At 34.8% G+C, this 17,714-nt stretch overlaps 1 protein-coding gene across 1 annotated transcript in view; it reads left to right on the plus strand.

Moving 5' to 3' along the window:
• The first annotated feature begins 4,113 nt into the window (after window positions 1-4,113).
• Window positions 4,114-17,714, plus strand: part of LOC146321748 (uncharacterized) — a 29,649-nt gene continuing 16,048 nt past the window's right edge. Inside the window, exons 1-8 of the mRNA XM_084725860.1 lie at window positions 4,114-4,183; window positions 4,565-4,921; window positions 5,078-5,386; window positions 9,015-9,199; window positions 12,200-12,277; window positions 13,746-13,882; window positions 15,111-15,220; window positions 17,238-17,591. Coding sequence (XP_084581986.1) covers window positions 4,138-4,183; window positions 4,565-4,921; window positions 5,078-5,386; window positions 9,015-9,199; window positions 12,200-12,277; window positions 13,746-13,882; window positions 15,111-15,220; window positions 17,238-17,591 — 1,576 coding nt within the window. The 5' untranslated portion in view covers window positions 4,114-4,137. The remainder of the gene's footprint in view (window positions 4,184-4,564; window positions 4,922-5,077; window positions 5,387-9,014; window positions 9,200-12,199; window positions 12,278-13,745; window positions 13,883-15,110; window positions 15,221-17,237; window positions 17,592-17,714) is intronic.

Here is a 17,714-nt window from a genome sequence, read left to right on the forward strand (position 1 = left end):
TTTACATATTAGGTTTTAATAAGGTAAGAAAAAAAGAAAAAAATCTATATATATTTGAAGAAAATTAAGTGGTTGATTTTTTGATTATTATTTTATACAAACAGCAGCTGCTGTGTCCTAAATGAGGCGGTAAAACCGATGTAAATAAACACAAATCTAATCTGTTTTACCACAGATTAATTCATGTTTTGTAACATGTTCATCAAGAGAGACCATCAAAGATCCACAGAATGGGATGGAAATAATATTGTAATTATAATGGAAATATTATTTTCAGACATTCAACTGCATTGAACTACAAACTGTTGTGAATTCTGACTTCATTCGGGTGTTTTTGAAAGAGACTGGGAGACTTGAGTGAAGAATTTAATGTGTCAGTAAAAGTCTATGATTTGTATAATGTCTACTAGAAATGGTTCAGATACTAAACAATTTAAAATATCTCTTTTTATTTTCATAAAATAAAGAACAATATTGCTAAAAGTTCCTAATTTTTCTCATTTTTAAGCTCTCTGAAAATGCAGCCTCACTAAGTAGCTCAGCTTTTCTGACACTCTTTTGAGAGGTTGCTGCCACCACAGAGAGACAAACAGAAAACACTGTCAGCTGCATCAGCAAAGAACACCTCTCAGAAGACACCGACGTCCAAGAAAACTGTACCACCTACTGCTCAGAGTTACAACATTTGAACACACTGCCATCTAGTGTAAGTTGCTAGTTTATTCCTTTATCATCATTGCCGTTAATGACTTCGCAGAGGTGAGGAGAAGGAGGGACAGGGAGCTGGAGTGGGAGTAGTCAGTGCTGAAGCAGCAGGTGGCAGAAGAGGTGGAGGAAAGAGACCGGATGCCAAGGAGCTCCAGACAGTTTGTGGAGGTGCAGTCATCCACAGTTCTAATTAGAGGAAAATTACCAGAGGATTTGCAGTATTGTTTGTGTGTGGTAAATGTTGTTATGTCACTGTAATCCCCAGAGGCAATAACAGAAACAATCTGACAATCAAATATAAGAATTTCTTGCTAACGGCAAGATTAAATATACATTTTTGTAGAAACATAGATGGGGTAACTACAGAAGCCCTGAGAGGCAAGAAAGGGAAAAGAATTCTGATGATCCATTTTTTTACCCAAATTATTTTCTATCGTGTGTGTATTAAGAACAGGTGAAAAAGGTTTTGCCAGGACAAAAAAAAACTTTGCGTGGAGAAAAAAGTGTCAGAACTTGCCAGAGGATACAAGGGTAATTTTTAAAAGTTATTTTCCCCATCCGATAAAACAGATGAAAAGAGTTTTAGCAGGTGAATTTTTTGGAGGCGCCTCCAGAGGTTCAAAGAGTACAGGCAAGAATAAAGGAGTAAAAGCATTCATGTTTTCTTCCAGGTGAGTTTTCATTTCTCCATGGACCCTAAACACGAGGTACTTAGACTCACTGGCTGCTTCCTTAGCCCAGCTTGTACAACCTAATGTGATCCAGTTGAAGTCATGAATGTAAAGTCTATTTTTCATGTGAGAGCATTAGAAAAAAAAAGTAAAAAATATTTTTTATTCACATGGAATCAAGTTAAAATAATCATGTGGGCCAACTTGATTTTTTAAATGTAATTTTTTTTATTATTATTTATTATTTTATTGAAAACTTCATGTCTTGGAAATTTCAAATTAATCTAATGCATGTTTTCGCACTGTGGGAGGAAACTGAAGCACTCAGAGTAAACATGACTACAACACAGGGAGAACATAAAATAACTGATCTATGATAATGTAGTGATACCATTATTCATTCAATTCAATTCAAAAAGAAAAAAAATCTAAAGCTTCACTGTGTTATGACCACCATAACAAGGCAGTTATAATTTTTTCCACGTATGAGTGATGAATGAGAATGTGGCTTCACTCTGCGTGAAAGAGTTGCTGATCTACCCAAAATAATTAAACTTTTATACATTTCAGTTTAAAGTGTTTTCAGATTTCCTTAAAATCTCATTTGGATATTTTTCCAGTATTTGATGTTTTTGTTGGGGGGGTCAGATTTCTAAGTTTTAAATATTAGAAAACTTCATTTATGATTCTCCTGCAAAGTATGACAGGAAATTGATTATATGTCATCACCCTCTCAATTCAGAGTTACTGGTCAGTCTGTAGATTTAAAAAGATCAAATTTAACAATGCTGTTATTTTTACACCAACTATGTAAATCACTTTGACAAAAAGTCAGATGTTTGATTTTTGTTATGTCTTATTCATTTACAGACATTCTCATTACCGGGGAGGTATTACAAACATTTTATTTTTATTGAAACACTGAATTTTTGGACTGTTTGAACCATTACTGGCAAAACATATTTAATTATATAACTTCATTGCCACACTTTTCTGACTTCCTTATTTTAAGTCAGTTCTCGCAGGAGGTTTTAAAAAGCAGCAGAGTTGTGAAGGAACTTCGCTTCTGTTTACATCTTCCACCTGTCTGCTCCAAAGACCTGAAGAAAATGTAAGTTAACTGTCGCTTGACTTTAGATCAATAGTCATTTTCAAAAGTATATTAAAAAAAAACTTTATGGAAAGGTGGAAACGTTTCTATTCAACGCTTTGAAGCTTTTAAGTAGTAATTGTGGTTTTGGATATTGTTAGTGTAGAATGTATTAGTTGCCTAAAACAAATTATTTAGCATTTTATATGCGCAAATTACATTAGAAATTAATTAAATTAGCTGTCTGCTACCCAGTGAGTTGAAGTTCATTCACATCTGGATTAAAAAATAAAACTACACAATGTTAGTACAGCAGTATTTGTACTACAGGCTGCAGTGTTCTCTCTCTGTCTCTCTCTTTCTCTCTGTGGAAAGGATCCTCCTCACATAAGAAAAAAAACATTTTTTCCCCTGGAATGGACTTTACAAAAAGTGGTTGGCACAAAAATGTGACCTTCATTTGAAATATCTGATTACTTTACACCTATAAATACTTCACGTAATTTATTTGTCATGTTTCAGATTCACCCAAACACACCACAGTGTCAGTCAGCCTCTCTGGTCCAGTATCAGAGAACAGCAGTGTCAATCTGACATGCAGCAGCAGTGACAACCCAGCAGTAAAGAGCTACATTTTTTGTTGTGTTTTCATCATGTACAGACATTCCCATTTCCAGCTGGGTATAACAAACAGTGTAATTCATTATATATTCCAAATACTATATCAAACAATATTTTGACTGTTTAAAACCATTTCTCATTTTTAAATAAAGCATATTTCATTTTCACAAGCATTTACAGCTTTATGACTTCCTCATTTTCAAGTCAATTCTTGCAGACGGTTTTAAAAAGCAGCACAACTTTGAAGGAACTTAACTTCTCTTTACATCTTTCATCCTTCCACTTGAGTGACCTGAAGAAAATGTAAGTTATCATTACTTCTATAAGACATATTTCAAATCATCAAGGTTGTTTTAAATAAAAAATATTTTTTTCCTAAAAACCTGAAAATTAAGTTACTTGATTTTAGATCCATGAACAATTTCAAAGGGTAGAAAAAAAAAAAAAAATGAAACTTTGTGAAAAATTTCTGTTCATATATTTGAAACTGCTGTCACTGAACTGTGATATTGTTACTGTTGAATATATTAGTTGTGTGAAACATATTACAGATTTGTAAATACACAAAAAATAATTAAAAGAATAAAAGACAGAATACGTTTATCACCTTTGCCATTAGCATACAGTACAATTTTCTGCTTTTCCTTTATCATAATTTCATCTCACACCCTTTTTAACAAAAGTAAATGTTGAATCAATGACAAACTGAATGTAACAAAGTGTGAGGCAATTTATTTTTGCAAAACTGTCTCATTAAGTAGAAACAACATTGTTCCTCTGCCCTTATGAGATGCTAACACACATTGAAGAATTTAATTTTGTTGGGATTCATTCGACTTATAGGGTCTCAAAAACTTACAGGATTCTTTGTAACATTTAATGACAATAAAAAATATTAGGTTGCAAAACCTTTCTCCACATGAAACCGTTGTAAGAAGCGAACACTAAACATACCTATAACCTCAGACTTAATTAGAAATTAAATGTACTAAAGATGTTAATTGTTCTGTGTCTAATCTCCAGAGTTTCTGCCTCTAAAACACAAAGATGGCTGCAGCTCTGACTCTCCTGCTCATTGGCTCTCTGCTGCAAGGTGGGTTGAAGTTCATTCACATTTGGATCAATGACTATAAAAAACTATTAAAAACTATAACTATGCAAAGTTTGTCAAGAATCCGCACCACATTACAAGAGTATCTGTAAAACATGTTGCAGCAAATGCAGTGTTTTCTGCTGCCTTTTTCTGAGAACTTGAATTTGATGGGTGAATATTTTATTTTAATCTGAACATCTAGAAAAAAAACAAAAACAATATGACATCAAAGCAGAATCTTTCCGATCATCATATTAGATTATTTTGTGGATAAAAGGTGTAGTGTTAAGATTTAGCAAGGCAACCAACAGTAACATTTCCTCATAACTGTGAAGTAGATTTCCACTGCTCTCATTCAAAGATTTGTGTCTTGTGTTTCAGGTGCCCTGAGTAAACAGTTTCAGGTCACTTTGCCGCAGACTATATCGGCTCTGAGGGGATCCTGTGTGACCATCCCCTGCTCCTTTGATGTAGAGGACAAATATGAATCAAACTTACAAGATAACACATGTAAAGCAATGTGGACAACTGATGAACACACTGTTGTGTTTGACAGCAGTGATCCACAACAATCTACAATAAAAGGAGAATTTACAGGAAACCTAAGAAGAAAAGACTGCACCACAACCCTGAATAACATGCAACCTGAACACAGAAAAACGTATTTCTTCAAAGTGGACTGCAACAATCCCCTGAAATGGAATTTTAAGGAGAAAACCGTGGAAATTTCAATCAGTGGTAGGTTTTAAAGTCCATTTACTGTACACTTCATTAACTTCCCCTCAAACTAGAACTGCTTTGACCTTGTTTTGCATTGCTTGCATTTTGCAAATAGTATAAAAATGAAGTGGAATGACAGTTTCACTGACTGGTCTAAATGTACCTTCCCACCAGATGATCCACCCACACCAACTCTGTCTCAGTCCACGCTGAAGGAGGAGGAGGGAACCTCAGTGAGTTTGAGTTGCTCTGTTCCAGCTCCCTGTCTGTCTCATCCTCCAACTCTGACATGGACCCCCGGCCTGGGTGACAGTCAGGAGACACTGCTGGAGTATCAGGACAAAACTAAAGTCAAGACCTCTTCTCTGACCTTCACTGCTTCTTACCAACACCACAGACAGAAAATCTCCTGTACTGCCGTCTACACCAAACAAGATGGCAGCACTGAGTCATCTGTGAGCAGTTTAACAGCTGATATTCGATGTGAGTTCATTTTTTTCTCTGCATTATAACTGTCTCACTTGTGTCTTACTTTTTTAGAAACAACTTTAAATCACAGCTGAAACAATTAAACGATTAATGCATCAGTTGATCAATGGAAAAATAATTGCCAACAATTTTAATATGTGATTTATTAGTCATTAGTGAATTATTAGTCTTTTTTTCCCCAAAGAAATTAAAATCCACTGTTTGCTGTTCTAAAAATATGATGATTTGCTGCTTAATTCTCATGTAAACTGAATGTTTGGGTGCTGGACTGTTGGTCAGACAACAGGTCTGAAGACATCAACTTCCTCTGGCAATTTGTGATGGACATTTTTCACAGTTTCAGATGAGGGACCAAGTGTGCACACATCCAGACAAAAAACATTCAGGTGCCAAACAAAAAATATCACTGAAAAATACTAAAGGACAAAAGTCAACACACTATAAGGTTCCAAATAAATACTTTGTCTTTCATGATACCCTCTTTAAACACAATGATTCAGTCTACAAGAACTTACTCAGGCCTTCAATTTTTCACAGTTTACCAACATTTTACAAACTAAATGATTAATTGATTGATTGTAAAAACAATCAGGAGATTTATTGATAATGAAAATAAACATTTTCTTGGAATTTAATATTTTGTCTTCAAATGTTTAAAGCCAATTTAATTTGTTTTTCATACTTACAAAATCATATTTATGCATTTCAATTGGCAAATTAATTCATATATGCTCCAAAACACTCATAGATTGAAATGGAGAAATAGCAGGAAATCTCCCTGTTAATACTACCTTGTTTTAATTGTTTATTTTTGGTTTATTTCACAGGGACAATGCATAATACATGTACTGTACCAGATACATCTAAAAGTTCATTTTCATCTGTAGTCCCTGAGCACAAGCTGCCACTCAAGCTCAGTTTACAGAGATCAAAGATGTATCACAGTTAAAGTGAACACCATATATAAAAACTGCAAGACAAACAAAAACTTCAATACAACAACTGTAGAATTACATGAAAATAAATTCTCACTAGGGCAACACCCTCAACAATATTAATAATACATTCCAGTATGAGAGCTTGAAATTGAGGCTTTAGCAGCACAAATGAAGTGTTAAGGTTGTCTGTAGTCTACAATGGGTTGTTCCATCATAAACTAAGTCTATTTGTTTCATTCTAAATATCTGATTACTTTACACCAATAAATGACTCCCAAAATGTATTTGTCATGTTTCAGATTCACCCAAACACACCACAGTGTCAGTCAGTCCTTCAGGTTCAGTACCTGAACATAGCACGGTGACTCTGACATGCAGTAGTTCTGCCAACCCAGCAGTATGGAGCTACACCTGGTACAGAGCTTACAATGGCCAGGAGACTTTTCTGGGGACTGGACGAGTTTTAACAATGAAAGCATCTCAAGTCAGCAGCCGTTTTTTCTGCACGGCTGAAAATAATCTTGGAGCTCAACGATCCAGCATCAATCAAATAGATGTTCAGTGTACGTATCAAATTTCAAACTTGTCATGGCATTAATTTGTTCATTTAGATATTTAAGACCACTATGATTGGTCCAACTTTAATACCTCTGTGTTGTTATAAAAAAGAGATTTTTGCAATCCAGGCTAGTAGTTAAGACATTTCAGCCTGCAATATTCCACATCTTCATACAGGCAAGTCAGTCATTTAATGGTGGCTTTTCGCTTTTTCTCATTAAGTACTAGTGACCACAGAAAATATTAGTCACCATGTTGTAATAATACAGGTATACTCCAGGGTTACCAGCTGCCAACATTATAATTTCAGACAAAAATACAACCACAAATAATATTTAATTTATTAATTTCTTTTCAGATTCACCCAAATACACCACAGTGTCAGTCAGTCCTTCAGGTCCAGTACCTGAACACAGCATGGTGACTCTGACATGCAGTAGTTTTGCCAACCCAGCAGTAAACTACACCTGGTACAGAGATGACCAAGGCCAGGAGACTGTTATTGGGACAGGACAAGTTTTAAATATTGAAGCTTCTCAAATCAGTGGCCCTTTTTTCTGCAAGGCTGAAAATCATCTTGGAGCTCAACGATCCACCTTCAATCAAATAGATGTTCAGTGTACGTATCAAATTTTAAACTTGTCATGGCATTCATTTGTTCATTTAGATATTTAAGGTCACTATGTTTAAGATTCTAAAGTGCTCCACTGTTGTTATAAAAAAGAGATTTTTACAATCCAGGCTACTAATTTAACTTTAGTTTTATCAAACAGAGAGATTTTTGCAATATTAATTAAAGGAAGTGTTTGTCAAAATAGGCCTACCATTTGAAATTAAATACTGCTGTGCTGCAGAGATGTCCTGTTCTACACATCATATTCTACAGACTTAAAGGAGAAGTGTGTGATTTCCAGTGGCATCTAATGTTCAAACCTTAGATTGCAACTAAGAGGATTTACCCCGACACCGCCCCTCTCTCACCAAGAGTATGGTGGCCGTCAGCGGACAAAATGGCGAGCGAAAGCTATCTCACAACAAACTACAATTATGTGTGTAGGATGAATTACCTGTCCAGTAGAAAACAGGCAACCTTGGTGTCACTGTGAAAACGTTGTATGTCTATGCCGATGTTGATTCGTGTTTTTGCCGTTTCCTGTCATGCTTGCGTTTACTTTCTTCGCGTCTCCACTTCTTGGATGACGGGGATTCACTGTCCGCTGCTTTTTGTTCTGGTACAGTGTATGTATGATCCTCCATTTTTTCAAAACTGTGCCAGTCAAGGTTCACAACGCTATATGGTCTGCCAGCAATCACCCGCGTCTATCCTCCCCGTCTACTTCCGTGTTTATGCTGCGGCGTCTACGTAAGGTCGCCATGGGCTTCCCAAGACTCACTGTTAGTACAGTTTGTCTGCTCTGCGCTGCTGTAGATGGCGCAGGATGATGATCTCCGTAAGTCGACCCGACCGTATGTAACTATAAATGGTTATTTCTAAAGTAACAGGAACATATAGATTATGAGTTTACGTTAATTGATAATAATAAATAACATACTTATATATATCTCATTTATGTACATAAATTCCTGTAATTATTACACACTGGTCCTTTAAGAAAACCTATTTTTAGGAACTTATCACCAGAAAAATCACACCATAATCATTTTAACATGTTGTCCAACAAAACTGAGAACAATGTAAAAACTGAAATTCCCTGTAATGTCATAAATCATATCACAATTTCAATATCAGTCTAAATATTCTTACTTTGATATTCTTTCAAAATCCTTCAGCTTTACTAGTTATCATGTTGTATTATTCCAGTATTGCCTCTCTGGAGTCACATTAATTGGACAAAGGTTGAGGTAGGCCTTATAATAAATGCAGCCCTTCAAGACTCAGTTATCCAGTCCAACAGGTGGATGGGAGTACAGAAAACATAGCAGAAAGCTGTTGTTGTTTGCTGTCCACTTTGTGACATTTTGGTAATATGGTGGTTACACAGGACTTTACACTGATCACTAGGACAAATCTGGTCAAAGTTAATTCAATCTGGAGGGAACACAGATATTAGATTTACAACTGACAATGTACCATTAATAATTATGTTTCATTACTTATTTTTCAGATTCACCCAAACACACCTCAGTGTCAGTCAGTCCCTCTGGTCCAGTACCAGAGGACAGTGATGTGACTCTGACATGCAGTAGTTCTGCCAACCCAGCAGTAAGGAACTACACCTGGTACAGAGCTTACAATGGCCAGGAGACTTTTCTGGGGACTGGACGAGTTTTAAACATTAGAGCTTCTAAAGTCAGTCGACCTTTTTTCTGCAAGGTGGAAAATGTTCTTGGAGCTGGACGATCAAACACCACACTAATAGATGTTCAATGTAAGCAGGCTATCACCTTTTGTGTTACATAAACCGAGCACATTTCAGTAAAATTACTTAAAAGTTCTTCTATTTCTTAAGTAATTCATTTATTTCATGTTTTTAGTTTTCCATAAAGCTCTTAATTCGACCTGCTTATTAGATTCATTTACACTTTTTATTCATCAGTGTTTGATTTAAAGACTCAATGTGACATTGTGTCATGAAATACCTTTTTATTTAGATATACATTATACTTAAGTTTATACAGTTCATTACAATGAAAGATGTTTTTGTAAAGTCCACAAAAAGAGTGGACTCAATACTATGGATCTTTGGTCATGTGACACAAGGTGAGCGTATATGGGGGAAGTCTATACCTTATATTACACTGAGAGGTGTTCATTGTTTATGACCATAATTTTGTCAAATTAAATCAATCTTAACACAGGCCCTGTTCAAACGTCAGTATGTGGCAAAATTATATAAATATAGAGACAAATAAATAAATATGTTACTAGCTAGCCCACTTGTAAAACTAACTTAACCCTCATTTAAAATGACTACAGACAATTAACCGCACATGAAATGAGCACAATAAAGCCTCCTGGTGTGTTCTGCAGGACAAAGTTCAGAACAAATTTCTCTTCAGGGACAGTAAAGAAATGATGATGCACTTGGAGGGAATGGCATTTCACTTTGATCGTCTTCACTCACAACGTTCAGTAAATCTTGTCTTTCACTTTTTCAAACTTGATTAAAGATTACTTTAATTGATTCTGGTCTTTTTTCTCTGTATTCACTGCAGTTGCTCCACACATCCTGTCTTTATCTCAATGCACCAAATCTGCAGACCAGCTCAACTGTTCCTGTGAGACTGTGGGAAATCCCCCTCCTGCTTTACAGTGGTATTTGGATGGATCACTTGTCAATCATTCAGACAAGTTTGCAATCAGCAGTGACCATCTAAATAATACAGGTCTGAGGATCATCATCACTGTGAATCAGCCACAGGAGAGGGATCTTTCCACCTTGCTCTGCCACAGCTCCAACTCTCTGGGATCCGCTAATCAGCAATTTTATGTCTACTTTTTTGAAACTCAAACATCTGCGGAAAGTCAAGGTATGTCTTCATGTGCAATGCACAGTTAGGATTTGTTAAATTCTCATCAATTTTCAAGGCTTAAAAGAATTTTATTCATCTATTTATAGTGTTGAGCAGTATGGTCTAAAATGTATATCACAATATTATTTTTGTTTTTCGCAGTGATGGTATTATATCATGGCTTTACAAAAATAATCAAAGATATATGCAGCAAAGATAATTCTAACTAATAAAAATCAGATGTGCTTATTAGCTACGAATAGGAATGAAAATGAGATATAGTCCTTTTGCGAGTCTGCCCCATAATGTAGGTTAATTAGTACATGGAGTGTGACTCATGCTCAGAATAAGACAAGGGCTGAATGAGGCATCTCAAAAAGAAAGAGACATAAGTCAAACTCTGTGTCTGTCACCGTGAAAACTGACCTGTGACGCTAAGCTGCTTGCTGGCAGGTTTCTTTCAACAAACTCTGAGTCTCTCTCTGACTCCTCCCCTCCTGCAGAGCCTGACGCAGCTCTCTGACACACCCGTTTAATTTCCTACATGACTCCATGAATTTTTATGATCAATAAGTCATCAATACAAGAACAGAGTCATCAATCTGTGACATCGTGGAATAATCCTCAGCTCAGAATAAAATCCATACATCGTTCCCCTCTATACTACTGCCGTTGTGTGGACAGTTGTCAGGCTGTCGACCAGCCCCCTTACACAGGAACTTTTATTGCACATTACTGTAATAATCATTGTTCAACTTAATAAAGATAGTAATATAATAATAAACATTATTCATACAGCACCTTTCGTACCATGAAATGCACCTTAAAGTGCTTTACAGAAGAAAAATAAAATCCCAGAAAATAAAATAAAATACTGAAAATGTATTTAAAAGTTCTTCTCATTAGTAATGAATTTATCTATTTGTTTTTATTTATTTCATAAAGCTATTCATTTGATATGTTTATTTATTACATTCATTTCAACATTTGATTAATCAGTCTTTTATTGAAGACTAAATGCAACCTTATATCAATGAATACACTTTAATTTAAATACTTATTATATGAGATGAGAACATTTTGGTGAGAAGTGTTTCTTAATATTTAGTCTAGTGTCAAAAGGGGTGGACTTACTACTATGGAACTTATAATCATGAAAATCACTCCTTCAGTTTGTTTTTTTACTGTCTGATGTAAATGTCCTCCTTGATCTGTCCACTGAATTCTGGTCAATGACTCTGACCGATTCCCAGTCGATGCTGTGCTCAGTTTCTGAGTGATAGAACTATTTATTAGTATTTTTCTTTCATTAATGACAAATTTGGTCTGTGTCACCACAGCTCCTCATTTGTATGTGAATAATATAAACACTTAGATAAATAAAAGTGTTACAAGTTAACCTACTGGTAAAAGTATATTATTCTTTCCTTTTTTTTAATTTCATACTAAAACCATTTTAAATTGAAAATGCCCCTGAAAATTATGTCTACTGCCACACTGATATTCATAAACATGTACTGGAGACAGTGATACACTGCAAACAGTCCCTGAACAGAACTCACCCACAGTGGCATGAATGTAGCACTTGTACAGGGATACGATATGTTGAGTTTTATGTTATTTCTTATGACAGGTCGTGAGCAAGTTCTTCTCTTGGCTGTTGCTGGTGTATCTCTCAGTGCGAACGTCTTGTGCACAATCTGCATGGTGTTCCTTTGGTAAGTTATTACAATTAATTATACTTAATTATGAAAGCTCTGCTGGTGAAGAGCAGTGCAGTTTTGAGAAGACTAAACAAGAGTATATTTAAACTATTTGTGTTTTTTTTTCCTTAAAGGAAACCAAGAAAGAGTGTGAGGCCAAAAGAAGAGGACAGGACTTACATGTCATTGGATCGCAGAGACGTATCTCCAGAGTATGATGTCATTGGTCGAACTCCAACTTGACTTTCCTGAAAGTTTTTATATTTCTTGTATTGAGGAAAAAGTTAGTCCTGTTTCACTCTGCTGTCTCCTGCTATGCTTAAATTTCCACTTAGTGATATGAGTGTTTATGAACCAATTTTCTATTTCAATGTTTCTACTGTTGCTTACTTTTCTATGAACAACTATACAATGCAATTTAAACTATTTTAATTTCTCTATGAAGCCTCTTATGCTCAGTTTTTTCAAGTATTTTAAACTTCAGAGAGGTATTGATTTTACAACATGATAAACTGCGAGGCAATGCGATTTTCATTTTAGTTGGTATTAAAGCTCTGCTGATCAAGAGTAGCACATTTTTGATTTAGAAGAGAAAACACAATTTGAATGAGGCGAATCTCAAAAACAGTTTGCTGGTTATGATGTTTTTCTAGTTATGTTTTTCCACATGTCAACAGATTATCAGAAACCTGGGTGCTATTTCACAAAACCTAAATAGTTAAATATTGTTATTATTTTAACACTGTGATCATTATATATTTTTTTTATAATTATTCATTTAATAGTCACAGTTACTATTATACTGTGTTTATGAAGACTGCTGTTCATATTTTATCAGAACTTTGATGAATAAGTTATTGCAGTTGCTGAGATTATTAGAAATGCTGATTAAACATGTAAAGGTTTTTCAATGACATCAATGATAAAGGCAATATATAAAGTTCTATATACATGTGTGTTTCTTTCTCTGGTGCCCCATACATACCACACATACATTTGATATAGGCCTATGACACAACACGTAAACTAAGTAGTGTCAGTGTCCACATGTCTTACAGTATATGCATGTAGATGTGATGTAGTGGAAACAGGAAAACATTTTAAAACTGATCAAATTCATTCTTCAATCAATATTTTGGAGAAATTATTCATCTTTTCCAAAAGTAGCTGTGTAATCAGTGGGATAATAGATACTGAGCGGGTCATTATGGTGAAATAAACCCCTTCAAGACCTGAACTTCACTTTACTTTATCCTCTAGCTTTTCTCTCCCAAGAGTGTATAAAATTAAATACATGTTTCCTGACAGTTGATTCATCATCAAATGAAAACTGACATGTGATTGAAGTCTGCTGGGAGGTTCTTGTTGAGATGTTGAGTATCTGAACAACTGGAATTCAAATTAAAAATTGAAAAAAAAAAAGAAAAAAAAAAAGAAATTTTCAACCACAGATTTGACAAAAGGTCTGTCTGAATGGGATTTTGATGTTGACTCTTAATCCGCCTTTGCGAAAGACATGAAAGACATTGTATTAATTATATCTAAAATAGGAATTACTCCCTGTGTCAGAGGAAGTGTACAATTCAGTTTTAGCTTAAAAATACATTTTATTGTGCTTTTTAAACAAATAATAAACCTTACAGAATTTTTTAGTGATTGATTTTAAAGTAAACCACCCAGACTGACTCGGTCCACATGAGGGTGAAGGAGGGAAGCTCAGTAAGACTGAAGTCCTCTGCTTCAGCTCCCTGTCTGTCTCATCCTCCAACTCTGACATGGACCCCCCGCCTGGGTGACAGTCAGGAGACACTGCAAGAGTATCAGGACAAAACCAAAGTCAGGACAGGAAATCTGCTGCAGTGCCATCTACAACATCATTCACCTGTTAACTTAAGTTTAACAGTTAAAAGACCAGTGTGTATAATATGGTCATTTGCAAGTTATGTGTTCTCCATAGTGAATATTGGATAGTGAGTAAAATAAGTGTTGCAAATCATTAAATCTGTTTTAAATGATTTCTGATTAAAAAAAAATCACAGTTACATTTTTGAGACTTCATTATTTTTAAGTCAATTCTTGTGGCCTATTTTAAAAAACAGCACATCTTAGAAGGAACACCACTTCTCTTTATTCTCATCATGTATTTCATACTTCTGCCTTTAGCGTACAGTGCAGCTTCCTGTTTCTCCTTTTTATCATCACTTCATCTTCGTCCTGGTTAACCAAAGCAACACCCAAGTTTGTTTTTGCGAATCTCTCAAACTAGAAAAAATAAATAAATAAAACAAAAAATAAACCATTGTTGATATTTTTTATTTAAAATGAGTAATGATTAATTTAATTGTTCAATAGTTTTTTTAAAAGATGTGATTTAAAAGTAGTAATATGTCCTCTTATTTCCTAACAATGATAAAGAAGTTTGTTGTGTCACCCTGCCCTGAAGAGACACTAACACACAAAAGAATTGAATTTTGTTGGGATTCAGTTGACTTCAGTGTCCGAAAATCCTTTACAGGCTCAAAAGATCAAAAAATAAATCTTGGGTCACAAAACTTCTCTCCATCTGACGGCAATCTCTGCAAATACTGCATTCAACAGCAGCCTCCAAAAGAAGCTCTCTTATTAAAGTGCAGCTCTGACTCTCCTTCTCATTGGCTGTCTGCTACAAGGTGAGCTGAAGTTCATTCACATTTGAATCAATGACTATAAACTATTAAAATCTATTACTACACAAGACCCGTCCACATCATGGACTGTAACTACAACTATAAAAAATATAGTTCTAAAATCGTTCTAACTCAAGAATGGAGGAGTCCAGGTTGCAGTTTCATAGTTGTGGAGCAGAGTCCTTCATCTATCTCAGAGAGAATGATTGTAGAACTATATTTTTACAGTTACAGTTATAATTCTTGGTGTGGATACATGCTGCAGCAAATGAAGGAGGCAGTGAGCTACAAGTGTTCTGCTGCCCTTTTCTTTTACTTTATTTTTATGTAGAAAAAACATTGTTCCTGTAAAGTCATATTTTCTTGTTCTTATTCATAGATTTGCGTCTTGTGTTCCTGGTGCCCTGTGTGGAGACTTTAAGGTCATTTTTACACAGACGATAAGACGCTCTGAGGGGATCCTGTGTGACCAACCACTACTCCTTCGATGTACAGGATAGTTTTTACTTTAGCCAAAAGTAAGTTTTAACGTCAGACATTTCAGACATTACTTCAACTGTTAAACCGCTCTGACCTTGTTTTGCATTTATTCCATTTTGAAAATAGTATAAAAGGAGAAGTATGACATTTTTACTTACTGGTCTAAATGTACCTTCCCATCAAATGTCTGCAGCACATTACTGTGTCTGCCCCCCATATATGACAATGTAATAATTAATAGTTGTGTATTATCATTCACTTTGGCCTATATCATCACTTTTGTTTTTGCATTTATAGTATTTGGTCAGTCTGCAGATTGAAAATAGGACCATTCTTGTGAAATTAGTAGGTTTTCAATTTTAAGTGTAACATTATTGTGTTTTTTACAGTAACTGTGTAAATTCTTTGACAGTAAAGGATAATTAAAGATTCTGTTGTATTTCCATCATTTACAGGCATTCCTATTACCAGCTGGGTATAACAAACAGTGTATTTCATTATATATTTCAAATACTACATCAAAAAATGTTTTGAGTGTTTAAAACCATTTCTCATTCTAAAAAAAGCACATTTAATTTTCACAAGCATTTGCAATTTTGTGACTTCCTCATTTTCAAGTCAGTTCTTGCAGGCGGTTTTAAAAAGCAGCACAACTTTGAAGGAACTTCACTTCTCTTTACATCTTTCATCTTTCCACTCGAGTGACCTGAAGAAAATGTAAGTTATTACTTCTGTAAGACACATTTCAAATTGTCAAAGTTATTTTAAATAAAAAATATAAGATTCCTAAAAACCTAAAAATTAAGTTACTTGATTTTACATCCATGAACAATTTCAAAAGGTAGAAAAACAAAAAAACAAGAAACTTTGTGAAAAATTTCTGTTCATATATTTGAAACTGTTGTCACAACTATGATATTGTTACTGTTGAATATATTAGTTGTGTGAAACATATTACAGATTTGTAAATACGCAGAAAATAATTAAAAGAATAAAAGACAATACGTTCATCACTTTTGCCTTTAGCATACAGTACAATTTTCAGTTTTTCCTTTTTATCATAATTTCAACTTATTTAACACCTTATTTGACAGAAGTAAATGACAAACTGAATGTAACAAAGTGTGAGACTATTTTTCTCCTGTTAAGTAGAAACAACATTGTCGTTTTGCATTGTCTTTATAAAACTTTGCAAGAAATGTGTTTAAATTAGTAATGATTTATTTAAATGTTCAATTATGGTTTTTAAAAGAAGTGATGTGAAAATTGTGTGTAAAATATTTCCCTTTTCTCAGATGAGTGATAAACAGGTGTGCTGCATTCCTCTGCCCTTATGAGATGCTAACACACATTGAAGAATTTAATTTTGCTGGGATTCATTCGACTTATAGGGTCTCAAAAAACTTACAGGATTCTTTGAAACATTTTCCAAATTAGTAAACATAAAAATTAGGTTGCAACCTATGCAACCTCTGTAAGAAGCAAAACCTTCAACAGTGGCCTCCAAATGAAAAATTCCTATAACATCAGACTTAATTAGAAATTAAATGTACTAAAGATGTTAATCATTCTGTGTGTAATCTCCAGAGTTTCTGCCTCTAAAACACAAAGATGGCTGCAGCTCTGACTCTCCTGCTCATTGGCTCTCTGCTGCAAGGTGGGTTGAAGTTCATTCACATTTGGATCAATGACTGTATAAAAATCTACTATAACTATGTAAAGTTTGTCAAGCATCTGCACCACATTACAAGAGTATCTGTGAAACATGTTGCAGCAAATGCAGTGTTTTCTGCTGCCTTTTTCTGAGAAATTAAATTTGATGGATGAAAGTTTTATTTTAATCTGAACATCTAGAAAAAAACAATATGACATCAAAGCAGAATCTTTCCGATCATCATATTAGATTATTTTATTGATAAAAGGTGTAGTGTTAAGATTTAGCAAGGCAAGCAACAGTAGCATTTCATCATAACTATGAGGTAGATTTCCACTGTTCTCATTCAAAGATTTGTGTCTTGTGTTTCAGGTGCCCTGAGTAAATGGTTTCAGATCGCTTTGCCGCAGAGTATATTGGCTCTGAGGGGATCCTGTGTGACCATCCCCTGCTCCTTTGATGTAGGGGACGGATATGACTCAAAATTAGATAACACATGTAAAGCAATGTGGAAAACTGATGAACACACTGTTGTGTTTGACAGCAGTGATCCACAACAATCTACAATAAAAGGAGAATTTACAGGAAACCTAACAAGAAAAGACTGCACCACAACCCTGAATAACATGCAACCTGAACACAGACACACATATGTCTTCAGAGTGGAATGCAACAATCCCCTGAAATGGACTTTTAAGTGGCCAAACATGGAAATTTCTGTCAGTGGTAGGTTTTAAAGTCCATTTACTGTACACTTCATTCATTTCCCCTCAAACTAGTACTGCTTTGACCTTGTTTTGCATTGCTTGCATTTTGCAAATAGTATAAAAATGAAGAGGAATAACAGTT

Source organism: Lutjanus erythropterus, chromosome 9 (genome assembly GCF_056507025.1).
Source record: "Lutjanus erythropterus isolate fLutEry1 chromosome 9, fLutEry1.hap2, whole genome shotgun sequence".
Classification (NCBI taxonomy): Eukaryota; Metazoa; Chordata; class Actinopteri; order Lutjaniformes; family Lutjanidae; genus Lutjanus; species Lutjanus erythropterus.